An 18,151-nucleotide genomic window follows, 5' to 3' on the forward strand; every position below is an offset into this window, starting at 1 on the left:
TAGTTGTCTCAGGCACTAATGTCCCCACAATGCTGGCTCTCCTGTTTTACCACATACAAGTCCAATATGGCTTGATGGATGTTATATTTCGCTGTTACGAATGTCATTTCTCCAACATAAGTTCTTGGATATCTGCTGGCTTCAGTTCAATATCTTTGAAATGCTGTTCAAACTTATTTTGTGGAATAACTGAAACAGCCAGGCCGGTGTCCAATTCCATTTTAATTATTTTGCTGTTTACTTCCAGTGTAAGCTGGTCTATCAGATTTTCAGATTTCAAATCTCAAGGCTACTCAGTCCTTCACCATTCTCATCATTTTCAGATTTTTCAGCAATGCATGCAGATTAGTACTCTTGACTTATTGTCACTTGACTTTTTAACTTTTATATCTTCCCTGTGCAGTCCATTTATTTCCGTCTGCTCAACATGCTTTTTTGTGTGTGTCCTACTTTGTTGCATTTCCTGCAAGTTTCACCTTTAAATCTGCATTGGTCTGGTATATGTGAGACCCTGCCGCAATGGTAACACAATTTGTTCAGCCAAGCCAGTTTCTGCATAGACACTGCAATTTTGTTTACGCTCACTTTCATTCCTGACCGCAACTCAATTATGTCTCTGTCTGCTGTTTCCACTGATACAGTGATTTCAACTGTTCTTTTAAATGTAAGTTGTGCTTCAGATAAGAACCATTTTTGAATGTTTTCTTATAAGATTCCACAAACAAAATGATCTCTCTTAGTTTATCAAGCCTCTAACTGAACAGACAATGCTCTGACAGTCTATTTAATTCAGCCATGTACACTGAAATGGACCCCCTTTCTTTTGATTCTGCTTATTAAACCTAAAGTATTCACAATCAACAGTGGTTTTGGTTTTACATGTTTCTGCATTACTTTCATGATATCAGCAAAGTTCATTTCAGCTGGCTTAGTTGGAGCAGTCAAATGTCTAAGCAAACTATCTGCCTTTAAATCCAATGCACTCACTTCTCATTGGCTATACCATTTGCTTTAAAATACTGCTCAACTTGTTCAGTACACAAAATCTAGTTATCTGTTGTGTTATGGAATGTGCATCTTGAAGCACTTCTACGGGTGGGTAGTCATCTTGGGCACATTTTAAACATCCTCGACACCACTGTTATATTTTGTAACTTCAAAACATTAAAACTAATTGGAAGAAAACCAAAGGAGTCCAAAATGAAAGTCTAACTTTGTTTTTTCACTTTAAGCGAGGCTCACTTATATCATGTGGTGGTGTGATGATGTATGCCATTTATGTATTTTTACAGATAACTCACAGGTATTATGTAAACAACAAGAATGCTTAATGAAACAATATATTTACAATATAACTCAAAGATTACTAAAATGTTCAATACACAACAGTATGGAAGGAGATTATGGGATTGACTGCAAAGCTTCCAAAACACTTTAGGTGGAGTGGGTGAGAGTAGGTATTGCCAGAGAATTAAAAATGTTATTTGTTTTTCAAAAAAGATATATAACAAGATATATAATGATAATCATGTTAAATTCTGTACGTGATTTAGTGCCACCATGCATATGCATGTGAGCCATTATTTTCAGTGATGAACTTGGTTGTCTAATTGTAGGAGTAAACTTACTGATGATGAAACTAGTGCAACATGCATAGCTCTCAAAACACAACCAAATACAAGTCAGATATAAAATATTTGTCATCATTAGTGCAGCAACACAAGTCTCACTGACAGTAAAGTGTGTTTTCGTGAATGTGCACCACAGCTTATAATTTCATGTGCATATTTTCTGTTACATATTTGATACAAATACAATACTATTTAGAAAAGATGTTATTTTTAATTGTCTTCTCAAAATATTAATGTTAATAATTTTTGAACAGATTTTCTAAAATGCTGCTTTTATTTCTGTCTATCTTTGTTATACTTTTATTAATAGTAAAACAATGAATACATGGAAATATGAAACAGGACTCATCTATTACTTTTACTAATTCACTTATCAATAATAATCTCTACTCAAATTTTCCATGGCACACCAAGAGAATGTTTTGGAAGATTATAACCAATCTGGGCACACACTCTCAAGAAGGTTTGCCACCCCTGGTCTGGATGGAATGGATAGTGGGAGGCTGTTCCCTTTAGTGGAAGGCTGCAGAAGATATCACACGTATCAAATATAGAGGAAGTGAATTAGAAGTGACATGAGCAAAAATGTTTTTTTGTGCAGTGCAGTTAGAATCTTGAAAACAGCATCTGCCATTATTGTGGCTTTTCTCCGTGACAGTGTAGCCTGCAACCAAAATTCCTAGCAAGGAATGAACTATGGAGCAAGAGTATAATATGTTAACATTACCATATGTATATAGATTCAGCAATACCAGATGGAGTTGATGTTCTAGTGTTGCTGCTAAATGGGACATACATTGTTGCATGTTTTTATCCAACAGCTATGATGGTATGAATGATACTCTCACTCTGAATGAGATGATAGCCTCAAGACCAAATGATGTGATTGGTACCATATTATGTGAGTGGGCCAGTGATGGAGATACAGTTATTTGGATGAGGTGATCAACCACGGCTCTCAGTTGAACACAAAAGATCCCATCATTCTATTAATGAATGGAGGGGGGGCGGTTCTCTAGTGGTCTGGCCTATATTCATCTGTCCACCATTGTATGTAAAAAACAATTATCTGGCCATCATCATATCGCTGTTTGCATGATCTTATTCCAAGCAAACTGGCTACATATTTCCTAATTATTCCAATAATTGTTGTCCCAAAATAAATCCTTAGAGTGCTTTGGGTGTTCAAGGTTGTAAAAGGCATCTTACCAATTCAAATATTTCTTCTTTATTGAAATAGGTATACAGAAACAAAATGTGTTTCTATATTGCTCTCAGCCATCAGATCTTGAAATAGGTATCTCTGTAAAACTGTCAGACCGCCAGCATCAAGACTTTCTACTGGGTCACCCTCGCTATATTTAGTCTTATGGGGACTGCAAATCTTTTTATATTATCCCTGGGCTATTCTCATAATGCACCATTAGGACTTCAGTATTCTATTGATCAAGGGTCAAAATGACAACTAGAAGCCTGTTAATATACTCCCACTCACCATTACTTCATAGGCAGTTGTGTAGAATGATTTAATGTAAACCCAGAAGACCAGTGCTGTTTGATTGCTCTCTCAAGGCTTGCCCTACAATACCGAAGGCCTTAAAAACTTTTAGGACATGCATTGTTCAAAAAAAATCAATTATTGGGATTACTCTGATTAATGTGTGGAAATAAGTGCCCATTCGCCCAAACCCTTAGGTGATAATGTCAGGAAATGAGTGCTGTTACATGCTGTAACCAACAGCAGAAATGGTGATGGAGCATTTTCACAAATGACCCTGATTATTGAAGAACTGCAGTTAAATAAGAGAAGACACCCTGTGGCAGGTCAGTTAAGTCTCAATGCAGCTGGGGCTGAGATGGTGAAAACTCCATTCTTACTATGAGGATTACAGAATAAGAAAATGCTAAAAGGAGCGGGCCAATCAGCGCCTCTAGCCTTTTCCACTGCTTACATTCCTGGACAATGATCAGAATTAATGCATGATATCCCAACATGGAAGTTGAAGAACTTAAACTCAATTATTTTTTGTTAAGTAACAGACCTTTAGGGAAGGAAAATCTATCACCCTTCCCATCTGGCCCATAGTGATTTCTGACCCAAGGTAAAAGCTAACTTTTAGTTGTCCTTTGAGATGACTTAAAAAGTTACACAACAGTACCAAACTGCCATGAGCAGATAATAAAGTCCTACCACCATATTCTCAAGCAATTAAGTACTGAACATGTTAGCAGTGCTCACAACTTAAAGAATTGATGATTTAAAAAAAAACACTACATGAATGGTATTGGGAGGGGAGAGACTTTGCACCGAGGAGTGCCTCATGGGTTTTCCTGAATAGCCTGGCTCTTTGCATTTCCCGTGGTGGAGAAACTGCCGACTCTTTCCCCACCAGCTCCCACCCCACCCAAAAGTTCAGAGCAAACTTATTTCATATGTCACCGTACACAATCCTGAGATTCATTTCCTTGTGGGAAATCACAATAAATGCAAGAAACACAACAGAAACAACGAAAGACCACAACCAGTAGGGCAGACAACAGCCAATGTGCAAAAAACAAATCTAGCAAACTGTGCAGATACAGGAAAGAGAGAAATAATAATAATAAATAAGCATCGAGAATGTGAGATGAAGAGTCCTTGAAAGTGAGTCCAGTTCAGTGATGAGGCGAGTGGAGTTGAGTGAAGCTTCCCCTCTGGTTCAAGAACCTGATGGTTGACGGGTATTAACTGTTCCTGAACCCTGGTCGTGAGACTCCAGCACCTTCTTCCTGATGGCAGCGGGGAGAAGAAGACATGGCCTGGATGGTGGGTGTGCCTGATGATGGATGTTTCTTTCCTGTGATAGCTCCATGTCAATCAGCTCAATGATGGGGAGGGCTTTACTTGTAATGGACTATGTATGTACGTGTGTGTGTGTATATATTATATATATATATATATATATATATATATATAAAAATAAAAGTTTGTCAGAGTTTTAGATGTCACGCTTAATCTTCGCAAACTTATAAGCAAGTAGAGGTGCTACCATGCTTTCTTCGTAAGGACACCAGGACAGATCTTCTGAAATGATAACACCGAGGATTTTAAAGTTGTTGACCCTCTCCACCTCTGATTCCTCGACGAGGACTGGCTCATGGACCTACAGTTTCCTCCTCCTGAAGTCAATAATCAGTTCCTTACTCTTGATGATATTGAGTGAAAGGTTGTTGCTGTGGTATCTCTCAGCCAGATTTTCAGACTTCTTCCTATATGCTGATTTATCACTTCCCTTGATTTGGCCAACAACAGACACAGTTGGAGGTATAAAGCGAGTAGAGCAGGGGGCTAAGCACACAGCCTTGTGGTGCACCTGTGCTGGGGGAAATTGTGGAGGAGATTTTGTTGCCAATCCTAACTGACTGGGCTCTGTAAATGAGGAAATATGGGATCCATTTGCACAAGGTGGTATTGAGGTCTAGGACATGAAGCTTATGATTAGCTTTGAAGGGATGATAGCATTGAATGCCAAACTGTAGTCAATGAGGAGCATCCTGATGTCTGCATCTTTGCTGTCCAGATGTTCCATGATTGAGTGAAAAGCCAATGAGATGGCACCTGCTGTTGACCTGTTGAGATGGCCATATTCCATGCTCCATGTTCCAGTCTATGCTCCCTCCTGCATTCCTACCCTTTTCCCAGCCTGGCTCTGGCAATACACCAGGGGAGTGGTTAATAGCTTTTCTTCTGACTGGAGGAAGCTATTGATGGCTGTTGTTTAAGTATGGATCTAACACCACTTATAAAGAGTACACAGTTCTGTACAACATGCCTACATTATTACGGCCTGCAGCACTGACAGGGGCTGAGAGGGTTGTAGTGCAGCTGGCAATGGAAGGGCTGAAAAGGGGGCTGGAATGTGTGGGCAAGTGTGCAGATGGGTGGTGGAGGAGGGTTACAGACTAGTACAAGGGCATTTGCCATGTAAATTAGTGCAGCAGACCATCAGACTAAAATTGCTGTATTTTACATACTGCTGCCTATCATTCTTTCCTTGCCAACAAATACCCAAGCCATCTTGAAATCCTGTAATGCATTAAATAACGAAGTGTTGTACCACTTCATATCAAAAAAAGATCTATTTGGCATTATATGAATGGCAACTGCCAATTTGTGTGGAGAAAACCGACACAAACAGCAAAGTGATAATGACCAGATAAACGGCTTGAGCAATGTTGATTGAAAGACAAATACTGGCAAGGTCACCAGGAATAAATATTCTTCAGATTAATATTCTGCAATCTTTTACTCCTATTTGAAAAAGCAGCAGAGTTTTTGAATTACTCACCTCACTCTTTCAGCAATTCTCTCAGCACAGGTTTTGAGTTCTGCTTTCCGGAGTGCATCTTGAATCTACACCCTTCTAACTCAAAGTGAGATTGTTACCCACTGAGCAATGATTGGGACCACCCAGGTGAAAAGTTAGAGTAAGATGTTCTCACAGATGGAATGTGAAACTTAATTGGTCCAGGGTGCATTTTAATCACAGCCTTTCTTTTACAGGTGTTGTGATCAGTAGATAAAGAACAGGGATAAAAATAAAAATGGGAATTACTTCAGTATTTCTAAAGGACAAAGTTACAAAATACATCTTTTAAAGTAGTGGTGCTTCAAATATAAGCAATATTAAAAAGTGTGCATTAAAGAGTGAGGATTAAAAAGGGGCCGCTTAACAATCATTATTTTGCTTTATAATGCGGGGTCTCAGAAGGGAACCATGCTCTCTGCATGAATTTGTTCCTTTCACAACAGAAATGGGAATATAATGAATGGAATTTCAGCCTGAATCACTTTCAGCAATGTACGGTTTGGCTTTTGAGAGACATGTTAGGGATCCCTTAATTAAGAGTAGTCATGGTTTTAATATTTTGTTTACAGGACTATTTTGAAAAATAATACATGGCAATATATATCAAATCCACATTACGATTGATCTTTTTAGGAATTTAGCAAAAAAAACTTGTACGTCTTTGACATTATTCTGAACAGGGTTAACTTTAATTTAGATGCAATACATACAGATGATGGTGCATTAACTTCTAACAAAATGCAGGTCTTCAGCATGAAATAAAGTCTTTCCTTTCTATATTTTTTTCAAATTAAATCACCGGCATTTTTATATACATTCTCTAAAATTTTCCACAAGTAGACAACTGAATCTATTATCTTGTAGGTCAGGTTTTTATGTCCTGATATATGCTGATTCTATGAGGTTCAAAATAAAACATGAAGTTGCATGCAGTTTAAATCCATTTAAACTCCCTTCCTGTTAATCTATGCAGCCAGTCTTACTATCCACTGATTAACCAGGTTTTACTGGTAGAATGGACTCAGCTTGAATTAGTTTTAAGAGGATTTCTTCACTAAGGCTTGCAGGCCAGAGACAAAATTCTGCCAGCTTACAGAGGAACAATAGCCTTTAAACTGATCCTTGTGTCAGACAAGGGAGGTTGAATGAAGTTAAAATTAATCTTATACATCTTGAAAGGTTCAGTTCTGCAAGGCATTGGGCGATGGAATAAATTGCTGCACCATTTCAAATAGAGGGAGTCTGACTTTTATCTTCCTTGGGTTAGATAGTTTCCGCTTTGGATGCAATTGGGAAAGTAGATGCCAATTATGCTTAAAATTAGGTTGCTTTACCAAAGCAAAGTTATGGCTCAAGTCCCTGTCCAAATTCATTTGGATAATCAGAAATGTACAATCTTTCATGAGCCAACAGGATCCGGCAGCTTTCTAAAGCATAATCCTTATTTAACATTATTTCCTTTGAATTAAGAAAACAAGATTTTTTACTTATTTCAGAAAAAGAGCCTAAAAACTCTTAAAACTGTGTCTACCATATCTGTGTGCTGAAGCAAGCATAACTTGAGGAGCATTCTTAAATTGATTGCAACCAGCAGAGACTCGCCTCAGGGATTGTTTCAGTCTGGCAAACTAATGAAGTTTGCAGAAATTTATGCTAGGCAAAATAGGTCTGAAATCGCCTGATCTTTCGAATGAAATTGGCCTATTTCAGCTAGACTGGGCTGATAGAACCAGTACATTCTAGCCAAACCAGTTGAATGATTATTTTTAATGTCTTACTAAACCATTTTATACCACCAGATACCTTTGCTCCTCTTAAGCTTCTTAATTTTCAAGCAAAGCATGGCCTTGTTTATGTTACCTACATTCAATAAACTCACATCTGTTTAAATGTATTTGCTAATTACATGACCACTTCTCAAATGGAACTAAGTGAATGAGAATAGTATTTTAGAATCTGAGCCTAAAGCTGTTAATGGATGGGAGAAGTTTCCAAATGAACAGTATGCATAAAAACACAGTAAACAGGAGCAGGGGTCAGCAGCTCAAACCTGACCCAGCATTCAATATGATGATTGTTCTACGTTATTTCTGCTCCTGTTCTGTACCAGTCTTCCTTCAATTCTCTGATCTCTCAGAATTAAAAACAATATAGAAGGGTATTGTTACTATATCAAGTGTACGTGGAATCAGATTGCAAGTTACTCTGATCGTTCTTGTGCTGATGTGTGAACAAGTTCTTACCCTCTGACTGTTCCTGGGAGCTACCCATTTCCATTTCTTCTATCTGGGTACAAGGCTGGTTAAGCATTACAGTGTCCTCTTGTTTATCTAAGAAGCAGTTCAAAAAATACAAGGGGAAAACCATGTTTTAGTGCAAATTTATTATCTTCATTTTAAGATGTCACAATGACAGTTAGAAAGCAAATTTCATTTTCAGGTAGCTGGTTTCCAAACAGTGGGCCAAGGTGCCAACACGGTTGTAAAGTCCAAAAATATACCTGTTTTGTGAAATGCTTTTCCTTCCATTCTTTGCTGACTGGCAGGTGCAAATATTACCAAGAACCAGAAATTCTTTTCAAATGCAATCTTTGCAAATTAATTTTATGATGATATTTTAAGAATTATAATTTAGTGCAGTTTAATACCGTAAACACAAAAAGCAAGGTTGATTGAAATGTAGATCATGATCTTTGAGAATTAAACTTCTAAATCATTGGAAATTATTTTTTAAAATAATATACACAAGCCACAAGTTCTTCATTAATTAAAAATATACATAGAAGCTCTTAAAGGGTGCATATTGTTGCTCTGGTATCTGAAAGAACCAGCTTTATTTGTCAAGTCTTCATATGGGTTGGAAATGAGGGCAATTAGGGAAGGTTTTTCATGGTGACTACTTCACTTGGGAGCTGCAGCTAATTTTGTGAGTACAGCTAGCATATCTGCACACAAGATCTTGGAATGAAAATAAAATCTGTTTTAATCTGTCAACTTTTCCTATAGCTTGAGTGAATTGCGCCTTAAAACCCAGTGCAATCAAGTGGAATTTTACACAACTTTGATTATGTTAGAGGTAGAACTTTCTTAAATCATACTAATGATAGGTTTGTCCCTTCAACACAAATACTTCCTCCTCTCAAAAAGTGTCCACCAATTTCCTTGAAAATCAAGTCACTGAGAATTTTTCTTATGTGGTTTTAATATAATACTTCTCAATTGTTCACAGTGATGTTAAATGTGTCAGGTTAATTCATACCTTCAATCTGGCTGTCCATGTACGTATCATGTTGTTTTAAGTCATCATCATGACTAACTAGAGGTTCTGCAAAATAAGCACAAGAACAACATGAAGAACTGTTCATTTGCTTTGAAATTAATTTCCAAAAGGATTAACAATCTTAAAGTTCAATTTCTTGATCTTTACTTATATTAGGGTGAGATAAAATAAAAACAGTTTCACCAAAAATAAAGGCATGGCTGAATGACAGAGGTAATAAAAGGTAAATTCTTATAAATTCATCTCTACTAATAGTGCTGTATGTGCTTTATGATAATGTTATGGCATTGTACTGAAACCTTTGTAAAATACAATGTGCTAATGTGACCATATGGTGTATTTAATACTGTGAAGCAGGGCTGCATTTTTAGTTAAGAGCAGTCTTTAAATGTTTTGTTAGACAATCATCAACATTTCCTGTGTCTCAGGTTGGTATTCAGAGTGTAGCATTTGGGGTCTTCCTTTAAAATTCTCTATCTGAGAGAGTTAGGGGTATCTAGGAATTAATTACACTCAAGCCTGAGATTGACAGATTTTTAAGCACTATTATCAAGGGATATGGGAAATAGGCAGGAAGAAAAACAATCAAGTTAGACCTCACTAAATGCTGGAAAAAGCCATATGGCCCACTTCTGTTCCTATTTTTTTAAAATCCGTAAGCAGAAAAGCAATATTACATATTCTTATAATTTGAAAGTTTGGAAGAGTTTATAGAGCTGTTGAGGTAGGTAAGTGAACTATTATCCTGATCTTTCTTACTTCAGTGGTGAACCGAGGGCTGTCAGAAGTTTTATCGTTAGGAAGTAACATTAGAGCAAGACGTTGTTTTCTTTCACAGATGAATGCAAACAATTCAGTGGCCATATTTCGAAGAAGAACAGGGGAGTTACGAGGGGTGATTGATAAGTTCATGGCCTAAGGTAGAAAGAGTCAATTTTAGAAAACCTAGCACATTTATTTTTCAAAATAGTCCCCCCCTACACGTACACACTTAGTCCAGCGGTTATGGAGAATACGGATCCCTTCTTTGTCGAAGTGGTCCACAGCAGAGGAGATTAATAAGCTCGTGGTCTAAGGTAGAAGGAGATGAGTTATTAACTTCAAATGTTCTGCATTATTACTGAAAGAGTTAAACTGCACGTGCATGTAACGAGAGCATCCTGGACCTCCAGGTGGTCCACAGCAAGGGTAATTGATAAGTTCGTGGCCAAAAGTAGAAGGAGATGAGTTATGCAGCTCTTGTTACATGCACGTGCAGTTCAACTCTGTATGAAAATGCAGAAAATTTGAAGTTAATAACTCATCTCCTTCTACCTTAGGCCACGAACTTATCAATCACCCTTGCTGTGGACCACTTTCTGGAGGTCCAAGACAAAAAAGGGATCCGTATGCTCCATGGCTGCTGGACTAAGTGTGCAAATGTAGGAAAAATAAATGTGCTAAGTTTTCTAAAATTGACTCCTTCTACCTTAGGCCACAAACACCCCTCGTATGCCTACTCAACATCTGTGCATCATTGAACATCACTAAGATGTTATTTTGGGCTTACTGAATGCAAATTGTCTACCCTGTTTGCTGCGCTACAACACTGGGTTTATTTCAGAAGTACTTCACTGTCCTGAAGAATTATAAAAACAACAAAAAGTGTTTAAAATTCTTACTGTTGTTAGTATACACTACTGATTTCATGGATAAGGTAGCTATTATCCTAAAGTAATCATCATACTGTAATTGAATACCCAATTCTAATTACGTCAAAATTGAACAAGCTCTACTGTTTATACTTGCTGGACCAGGGTCCTATTTGAAATGTTTTACATTGACTTTGAATTATAAAAAGCCATAAATACAAACTTTTAAAACAACACTCTCTGTTGAGATATAATGTGATAAAATATAAATGGTCACAGAAATATTTAAGAAGACAAATTTTAAATATTAAGAATAAATGGCATGGCAATCACTTTTAAGAATATAGTCTTCCAATGCTTGCTAACTGAAGTGTTAAAAAGGTTATTGGATAATTGATCACAAGACTTCAAAAAATTTGCTGGTGAGGGATGTATCCTCAATGTGTGTGGAATGCAAACAAGCGGCAGACCATACTGAAAATACTTGTCAATCTTGACAGATCACAGTATCCTGCCCTTCAGAGGCAATCAAACTCTTCTTTTATGTTGCAAGTAAGTCACAAATAGCATGCTGATGAACCTGTCACAAAGATTGATCAGGAAGCTATGCTGCATGCAATGTTGCATCTGTAAGATAAATTAAATAATTCAGTTCCAAATAACAATTGCAAAGAGTGGATCCCAATAATCAGTGATGTTAAAAAAGATCAAGTATATACTAAATCCCTCACATACTATGCTTTTCAGATCATCAAAACAGAGTAGATGATCAAATATGAAATGGATTTAACTTTCCTTCTGATGTCTGATCTTCAAAGTCAGATTGGTTTTATTTAAATGTGTAGGCCTGGATGTTCAATGACACAACATTATTTTTCTATTGGCTATGTGTGGTAAACCACATATATATGTTGTAACTGGGTTACCTGTCTGGACACGCCCCTGTGCTGACTGCCCTTGTGGCTCCTCCCACAGACCCCTGAATAAAGGTGATTTCACCATTGCTCCTCGTCCTCAGTCCAGGGGCAGACACGCAGCATGCTGGAAGTCATATTTTACTGCGAATAAAAACCTTTCAGTATTTACCCTACTTCCAGTCTTCTGGAGTAATTGAAGGTGCATCAATTTTATTCGCAGTAATTTTAAAGCATGCAACGTACTCTGAGATCTGACAAGTTAGACCTCGACCCGCAAACACCTGAAGCTGGAAACGCTTTCGAACTCTGGCTGGCTTGCTTCGAATCATACCTAGAGGCGATTGAAGCTACTGACCCCACAACGAAGCGTAGAGTTCTACTCTCCAGGGTCAGTCCACAGGTCTACTCAATGATCAGAGACCAGCCAAGCTACGATGGTGCGATGAGCGCACTCAAAGGACAATACCTGCCGCCGGTAAACACTGTCTACGCGCGGCATCGCTTAGTGACTCGGCACCAGCAGGGGAATCAACTGCTGAGTTTGTCTGGGCACTACGGACGCTCGTGCAGGCCTGCAATTGCCAGGGGCTGACGGCAGGACAGAATGCAGAGCTCCTAGTGAGAGACGCCTTCGTCACGGGGACCAGGTCAGTGTATATGCGCCAGTGGCTGTTGGAAAAAGCTGATCTTACCTTAGGTTTGGCGATCGAGCTGGCTGACACACTGGAGGCCGCTCTGAACAACGCTGAGGCTCTCCAGGCACGCGATCCCCCGATGGCCTCGTGGGCCCCGCAGACCCCGCAACTCACCGGCAAATCGACTTCAACTGCTGTCAGTCACGAGTCCGCGAAGTGCTACTTCTGCGGACTCGGGAAGCACCCCCGGAAATGCTGCCCAGCCTGAGAAGCTACCTGCTCCAGCTGCGGAAAGAAGGGCCACTTCACCAAGGTCTGTAAGTCCAAACCGCGAGCGGGATCGAGCAGCGCAGCGTGCGAGACATGGGAGTCGCCATCTTGCCTGCCGCCATCTTCCCTGCACGCCACCACCACGTGCGAGACATGGGGGTTGCCATCTTGCCTACCGCCATCTTCCCTGCACGCCGTTACCATGTGCGCGACATGGGGGCGGCCATCTTGGTCGGCGCCACCTCCCACCGGCTACAACCAACGGGTGCTCACGGGGCACCCCACCACACCAGACCAAGATAGCGACTCAACCCTGGCCTCCGTGACCCTCGACCAAAGCGCTCCCCACTAGCTCGCAAGGTCAATGATGGACATCCTGGTGGAGGGGCGCAGGAGAAGCTGCCTGTTTGACACAGGCAGCACGGAGAGTTTTATCCACCCAGACACGGTGCAGCATTGCAGACTCACGATACGGCCGGTAAGTCAGAGGGTCGCCATGGCTTCCGGGTTGCACACAACAGACATCCGGGGAGGTTGTGTAGCGACACTATTGGTGCAGGGCACAGAATATCGAGACTTTATGTTACTGGTCATGCCTCAACTGTGTGCCCCTGTGCTATTGGGGCTCGACTTCCAGAGCCACCTGAAAAGCGCGACAACGGAGTTTGATGGGCCCCTCCCACCAATTACAGTCATAAATCCCCAGTTTTGTAGGGAGACGTCACGTACCCCGCTACTGACCACACTCACACACCGACCCGCACATCCCACCCAACACCATGCCAACTGCCGCACTACCGACACCACTTGCGGCCTCTCCACCCTCAGGATCCCTCCCCCACCGCTGTTCGCCAACCTGACCCCCGACTGTAAACCTGTGGCAACTAAGAGCAGGAGGTACTGCGCGGGGGACAGAGCCTTCATTAAATCGGAGGTGCAGCGGCTGCTTAGGGAGGGGGTCATTGAGTTAAGCACAAGTCCTTGGAGGGCGCAGGTGGTCGTTGTTTGGAATGGGGAGAAAAATAGGATGATCGTGGACTGTAGCCAGACCATCAATAGGTTCACGCAGCTCGACGCATACCCTCTACCCCGCATCGCGGATATGGTAAATCACATAGCACGGTACAAGATGTACTCGACCATAGACCTAAAATCCGCTTACCGTCAGCTCCCCATCCGCTGGGAGGACCGCCTTTACACTACCTTTGGGGCGGATGGCAGGCTTTATCAATTCCTGCGCATCCCCTTCGGTGTCACGAATGGTGTATCTGTCTTCCAGAGGACAGTGGAACTGATGATGGACCAGTGCCAACTGGAGGCCACATTCCCATATCTGGATAACATCACCATCTGCGGTCACGACCGGCAGGATCACGACAACAATCTCCAAAAATTTCACTAAGCGGCCAAAGCTTTCAATCTCACCTATAACAAGGACAAGTGTGTATTCGGGACCACCCGACTTGCTATCCTTGGGTGTGTCGTGGAGAACGGAGTCATTGGCCCTGACCCCGACTGTATGCGCCCCCTGTTGGAACTCCCTCTTCCCAACACCCTCAGAGCCCTCAAAAGGTGCCTGGGCTTCTTTTCATATTACGCCCAATGGGTCTCTAACTACGCAGACAAGGCCCACCCCCTGGTCAAGTCCACCACATTCCCCATTCCCCCTCTCAGCTGAGGCCCATGTGGCCTTCAGCTGCATAAAAGGGGACATTGCAATGCATGTGGTGGATGAGGCCATTCCCTTCCAAGTAGGGAGTGACGCCTCCGACTTTGCACTGGCTGCTACCCTCAACCAGGCGGGAAGACCGGTGTCATTCTTCTCCCGTACCCTTCAAGGCCCTGAAATTTGGCACTCTGCGGTGGAGAAAGAGGCCCAGGCCATAGTGGAAGCTGTTAGGCACTGTGGGCACTATCTCACCAGCAAAAAGTTCACCCTGCTAACAGACCAGCACTCAGTTGCATTCATGTTTAGTAACCAACAGCGGGGCAAAATCAAAAATGATAAAATTCTGAGGTGGAGAATCGAACTCTCCAATTGATGCACCTTCAATTACTCCAAAAGACTGGAAGTAGGGTAACTACTGAAAGGCTTTTATTCGCAGTAAAATGTGACCTCCATTCTGAGTGTCTGCCCCTGGAGTGAGGAGGAGGAGCAATGGCGAAATCGCCTTTATTCAGGGATCTGTGGGAGGAGCCACAGGGGCAGTCAGCAGAGGGGTGTGTCCAAACAGGTAACCCAGTTACACTATATATGGTTTACCACACTATGCAAATGAATTGGTGATCATTTCAGGTTCCAAGTATATCAAAGTAAACCTGTTACTTGTGGATGCATATTGTTCTTCTGCAATAATGCAACTTGATGTATAATGTGACCATAAGACATGGTAATATCTGTGTGGAACAACGGTTAGATCACTAGAATGCTGTCCAAAAGATTCTGTCACATTATTTAGAGATATGCCAGTTATTGGGAACTATCAGAACAACCAAGTTTAAGGTTGATTTCCGGCTTGCAACAACCTCCCCTTTCATCCTCCATGTGTACAATAGTCCATCGACTACTCTGTCTGAGTGTTCAATATCAATTCCTTCCTCTTCCCTTTCAGGCTATGCTACCCTATCGCTTTCAAAGAGCATGATAATCCTTCCCAATACCCACTGTTCTTTACTGTGCTGCTAACCCAGGCCTCACTACATTTTAACTCATTCTCCAGTTCCTCTACAGACTCCATTCACAGGTCCCAACTGGATTGGAATCATAACCTCAGCTCCGATCAGTCTTCCAACAGATCCATTAGCTTGTATCCCTTGCCCTTCTTCAGAACTGTTCTGTTCCCAGAATTACCTGAGAATTCCCTTTACACATTTCACAATGCTGCAGAACACCATGAAAAGTCTGTAAAGGCCTTTCTGTATTATTCAATATCTTGGATCACAGTGAATTTTGAAGTGGTGGGGACTAATAAAATTTTTATTGGTGTGCTTTGGGGGGGGGGCTTCCCCTGACGACAATGAATTTTTCCATTAACTTTTCACTTGAGTTCACTCTGTACCAACAGTATTAAGGAATCTGAAACTGCTCAAAGTGTACATTGCACTATTTGTGAAAATTGTGCCTGGAGATTACTTTCTATCCTGAAACACAGCATGCTTACAACTGATTACTTGAGGAAAATGATTGTCATAGGATAAGGAAACAAAGAAGAAATCTTAATATAAAAAGCATTGCAGGGCTGAGGGACTATGTAGACCATTGAACACAGTGCTGATGGCCAAGAGAGATGCAGTACAAGCTTAGACATAGTCAGACAATGTCTGGAATGAGTGATTATCGAGGTCTGAAGATAGGAAGCTGGCCAGGAGTATGTGGTATTAGTCATGAGAATGCCCTAAAGTGGACCATAATCACCCAAGCACTTCTAAAGTGATGGTACTGTTTAATATTGAAAATGTGGTAGCCAATCTCCTACAAGCTCGCGCATGCCTACAGCAATATATTAATAACCAGATGATGCCAATTAAGGGATAAATATTGGACAGGCCATCAGGGATAACTCCTGTATTTTTGTATTATAGTGCAATAGATTAACTTCACATTGGGAAGGTGAAGGTAAGTCATTCTCTTGGAAAATGTGCAGTACTCCATCAGAACTGGAATTTAGAGTTGGGGCTTTGACCTGGATTTTTTTGCTCAAGTCTCTGGAGTAGCTGTTGAGCCCATGACCCTCTGGAAGAATGTTACTTATTCAGCCTTTGCTAACATGATTCCCATACAGCAATTCTATCAACTATAAAAAGCATGGTCACTGTAGCTTAGTGGTTAGCGTAATGTTATTACAGTACCAGCAATCCAGGTTCAATTCTGCCACCGTCTGTCATAACTTTATACGTTTTCCCTGTGACTGCATGGGTTTCCTCCCACATTCCAAAGACATATGGATTAGTAGGTTAATTGATGACATGGATATAATTATACTGCGTGGGCTTGTTAGGCCAGAAGAGCCTCGTACAGTGCTGTATTGCTAAATAAATAAATAATTTACATTTGACTTATCTATATTGAAGAATGGCTTTCTATATGAAAGTGCATTGTTCTAAATATGTTGTCTGTTTCAAAAAAACCCTCTCAAGGAATCACTTTATCAATGCAACACATGTAAAGTTCTTACCGGGTGAGTCATGTTTTTCATCTTCTGTCTCTTTTGGAGAATTATTTGCTATTCCGTCACCACTCTCTTCCATTGAGGCTGTGAAAATGAACAAGGAAATATATTCACATTGTAAGTCTAAAAATAGCACTGACATCAAAAATTGAAGGCTGAAATTGTTTAACATTAATTAGTAAACAGGATGTCCTGATTTTACACTCAGTAGTAAAACATGTGCATGATGTATGTGATTCTCCGAGCAAGATATTCCTAGCAAGAGAAACTGGTTTCATTCCTCAAAGGCAGACTGTGTGGAAGGCAGGGGTTTGTAGTAAATCCCAACACAAGTAGCATGCCCACCATCTTAATGGTGGCTGAGTGGCTGCCAAAGCTGTCAAAGTACTGTTAATGTTTTATAATCTTTCTAATGTTCAAAAACAATAAATCTTACAAATGATTCAAATATATAATTATTAAAATAAAAAAAATGTCTCAATGTCTACAAATGTTTACTGTAAATAAACAATTAAAAAAATCTAAACATACTAATATCAATTTCAATCACTTGCAGCTGCTCACCCCTATTGAAATTAATGGTGAGGCTATTGCAGAGACATCTCTAGCCTGGTCAGGTTGTTTGAGCAGATTCTTTGGGGGAAGTGATATGGAATCTCAGCAACTTTATGCTTCCAATATTTCCCCAAAAAACCAAACTAGTCAAACTGTGTTTGCAGTTTCTATGTGACAGAAAGCACAACTTTTCAGTATAAATTATAGAAATAGGTAGAGCAACAGTACAAGAGACAGAAAGAGAAGAGTGAAAATTGTCCAAGGTACACATGTAAAATTAAAATCTCATACATCAGCTTGATAGGAAGGAAAGGAAGAAATATTACTTACTGAACATTCAAAAGAAGGTTGATCAAATTATTGCAATGGAAAATACATATTATCATCAAAATAAATAAGTGAGAAAATTGCTGTGTTGCATCTTCTAATATCACAAGTGAGCCAAAAGAATTAAACCAGTCCTAGTAGTTGCTTTGATCCAGTTAGGTACTTGGTATGTCATTCAATGCAAAGAGGTTACAATCAAAGATTGGATATGGATAATATATTTCACATCATTTATTAAGATGAACCCAGAAATACACCAAAACTACAAAGAAAATACAATGCTCAGTTAACTCTAATTAAGTACAGCAGAATAGCCAATCTTCTTCAGAATTTTTCAACATAGCCCTGTGCTCTAATTTTTTTACTCCTTCTAATTATTTGGTACAAT

At 40.2% G+C, this 18,151-nt stretch overlaps 1 protein-coding gene across 1 annotated transcript in view; it reads right to left on the reverse strand.

The window, feature by feature from the left end:
• The window catches only part of macrod2 (mono-ADP ribosylhydrolase 2), a 1,223,981-nt gene that overhangs the window by 24,638 nt on the left and 1,181,192 nt on the right, over window positions 1-18,151 (reverse strand). Inside the window, exons 11-13 of the mRNA XM_072265467.1 lie at window positions 16,888-16,965; window positions 9,239-9,304; window positions 8,224-8,310 (exon numbers count right to left, since the gene is read on the reverse strand). Coding sequence (XP_072121568.1) covers window positions 8,224-8,310; window positions 9,239-9,304; window positions 16,888-16,965 — 231 coding nt within the window. The remainder of the gene's footprint in view (window positions 1-8,223; window positions 8,311-9,238; window positions 9,305-16,887; window positions 16,966-18,151) is intronic.

This window comes from Mobula birostris, chromosome 8 (assembly GCF_030028105.1).
Source record: "Mobula birostris isolate sMobBir1 chromosome 8, sMobBir1.hap1, whole genome shotgun sequence".
NCBI classification, from domain to species: domain Eukaryota; kingdom Metazoa; phylum Chordata; class Chondrichthyes; order Myliobatiformes; family Myliobatidae; genus Mobula; species Mobula birostris.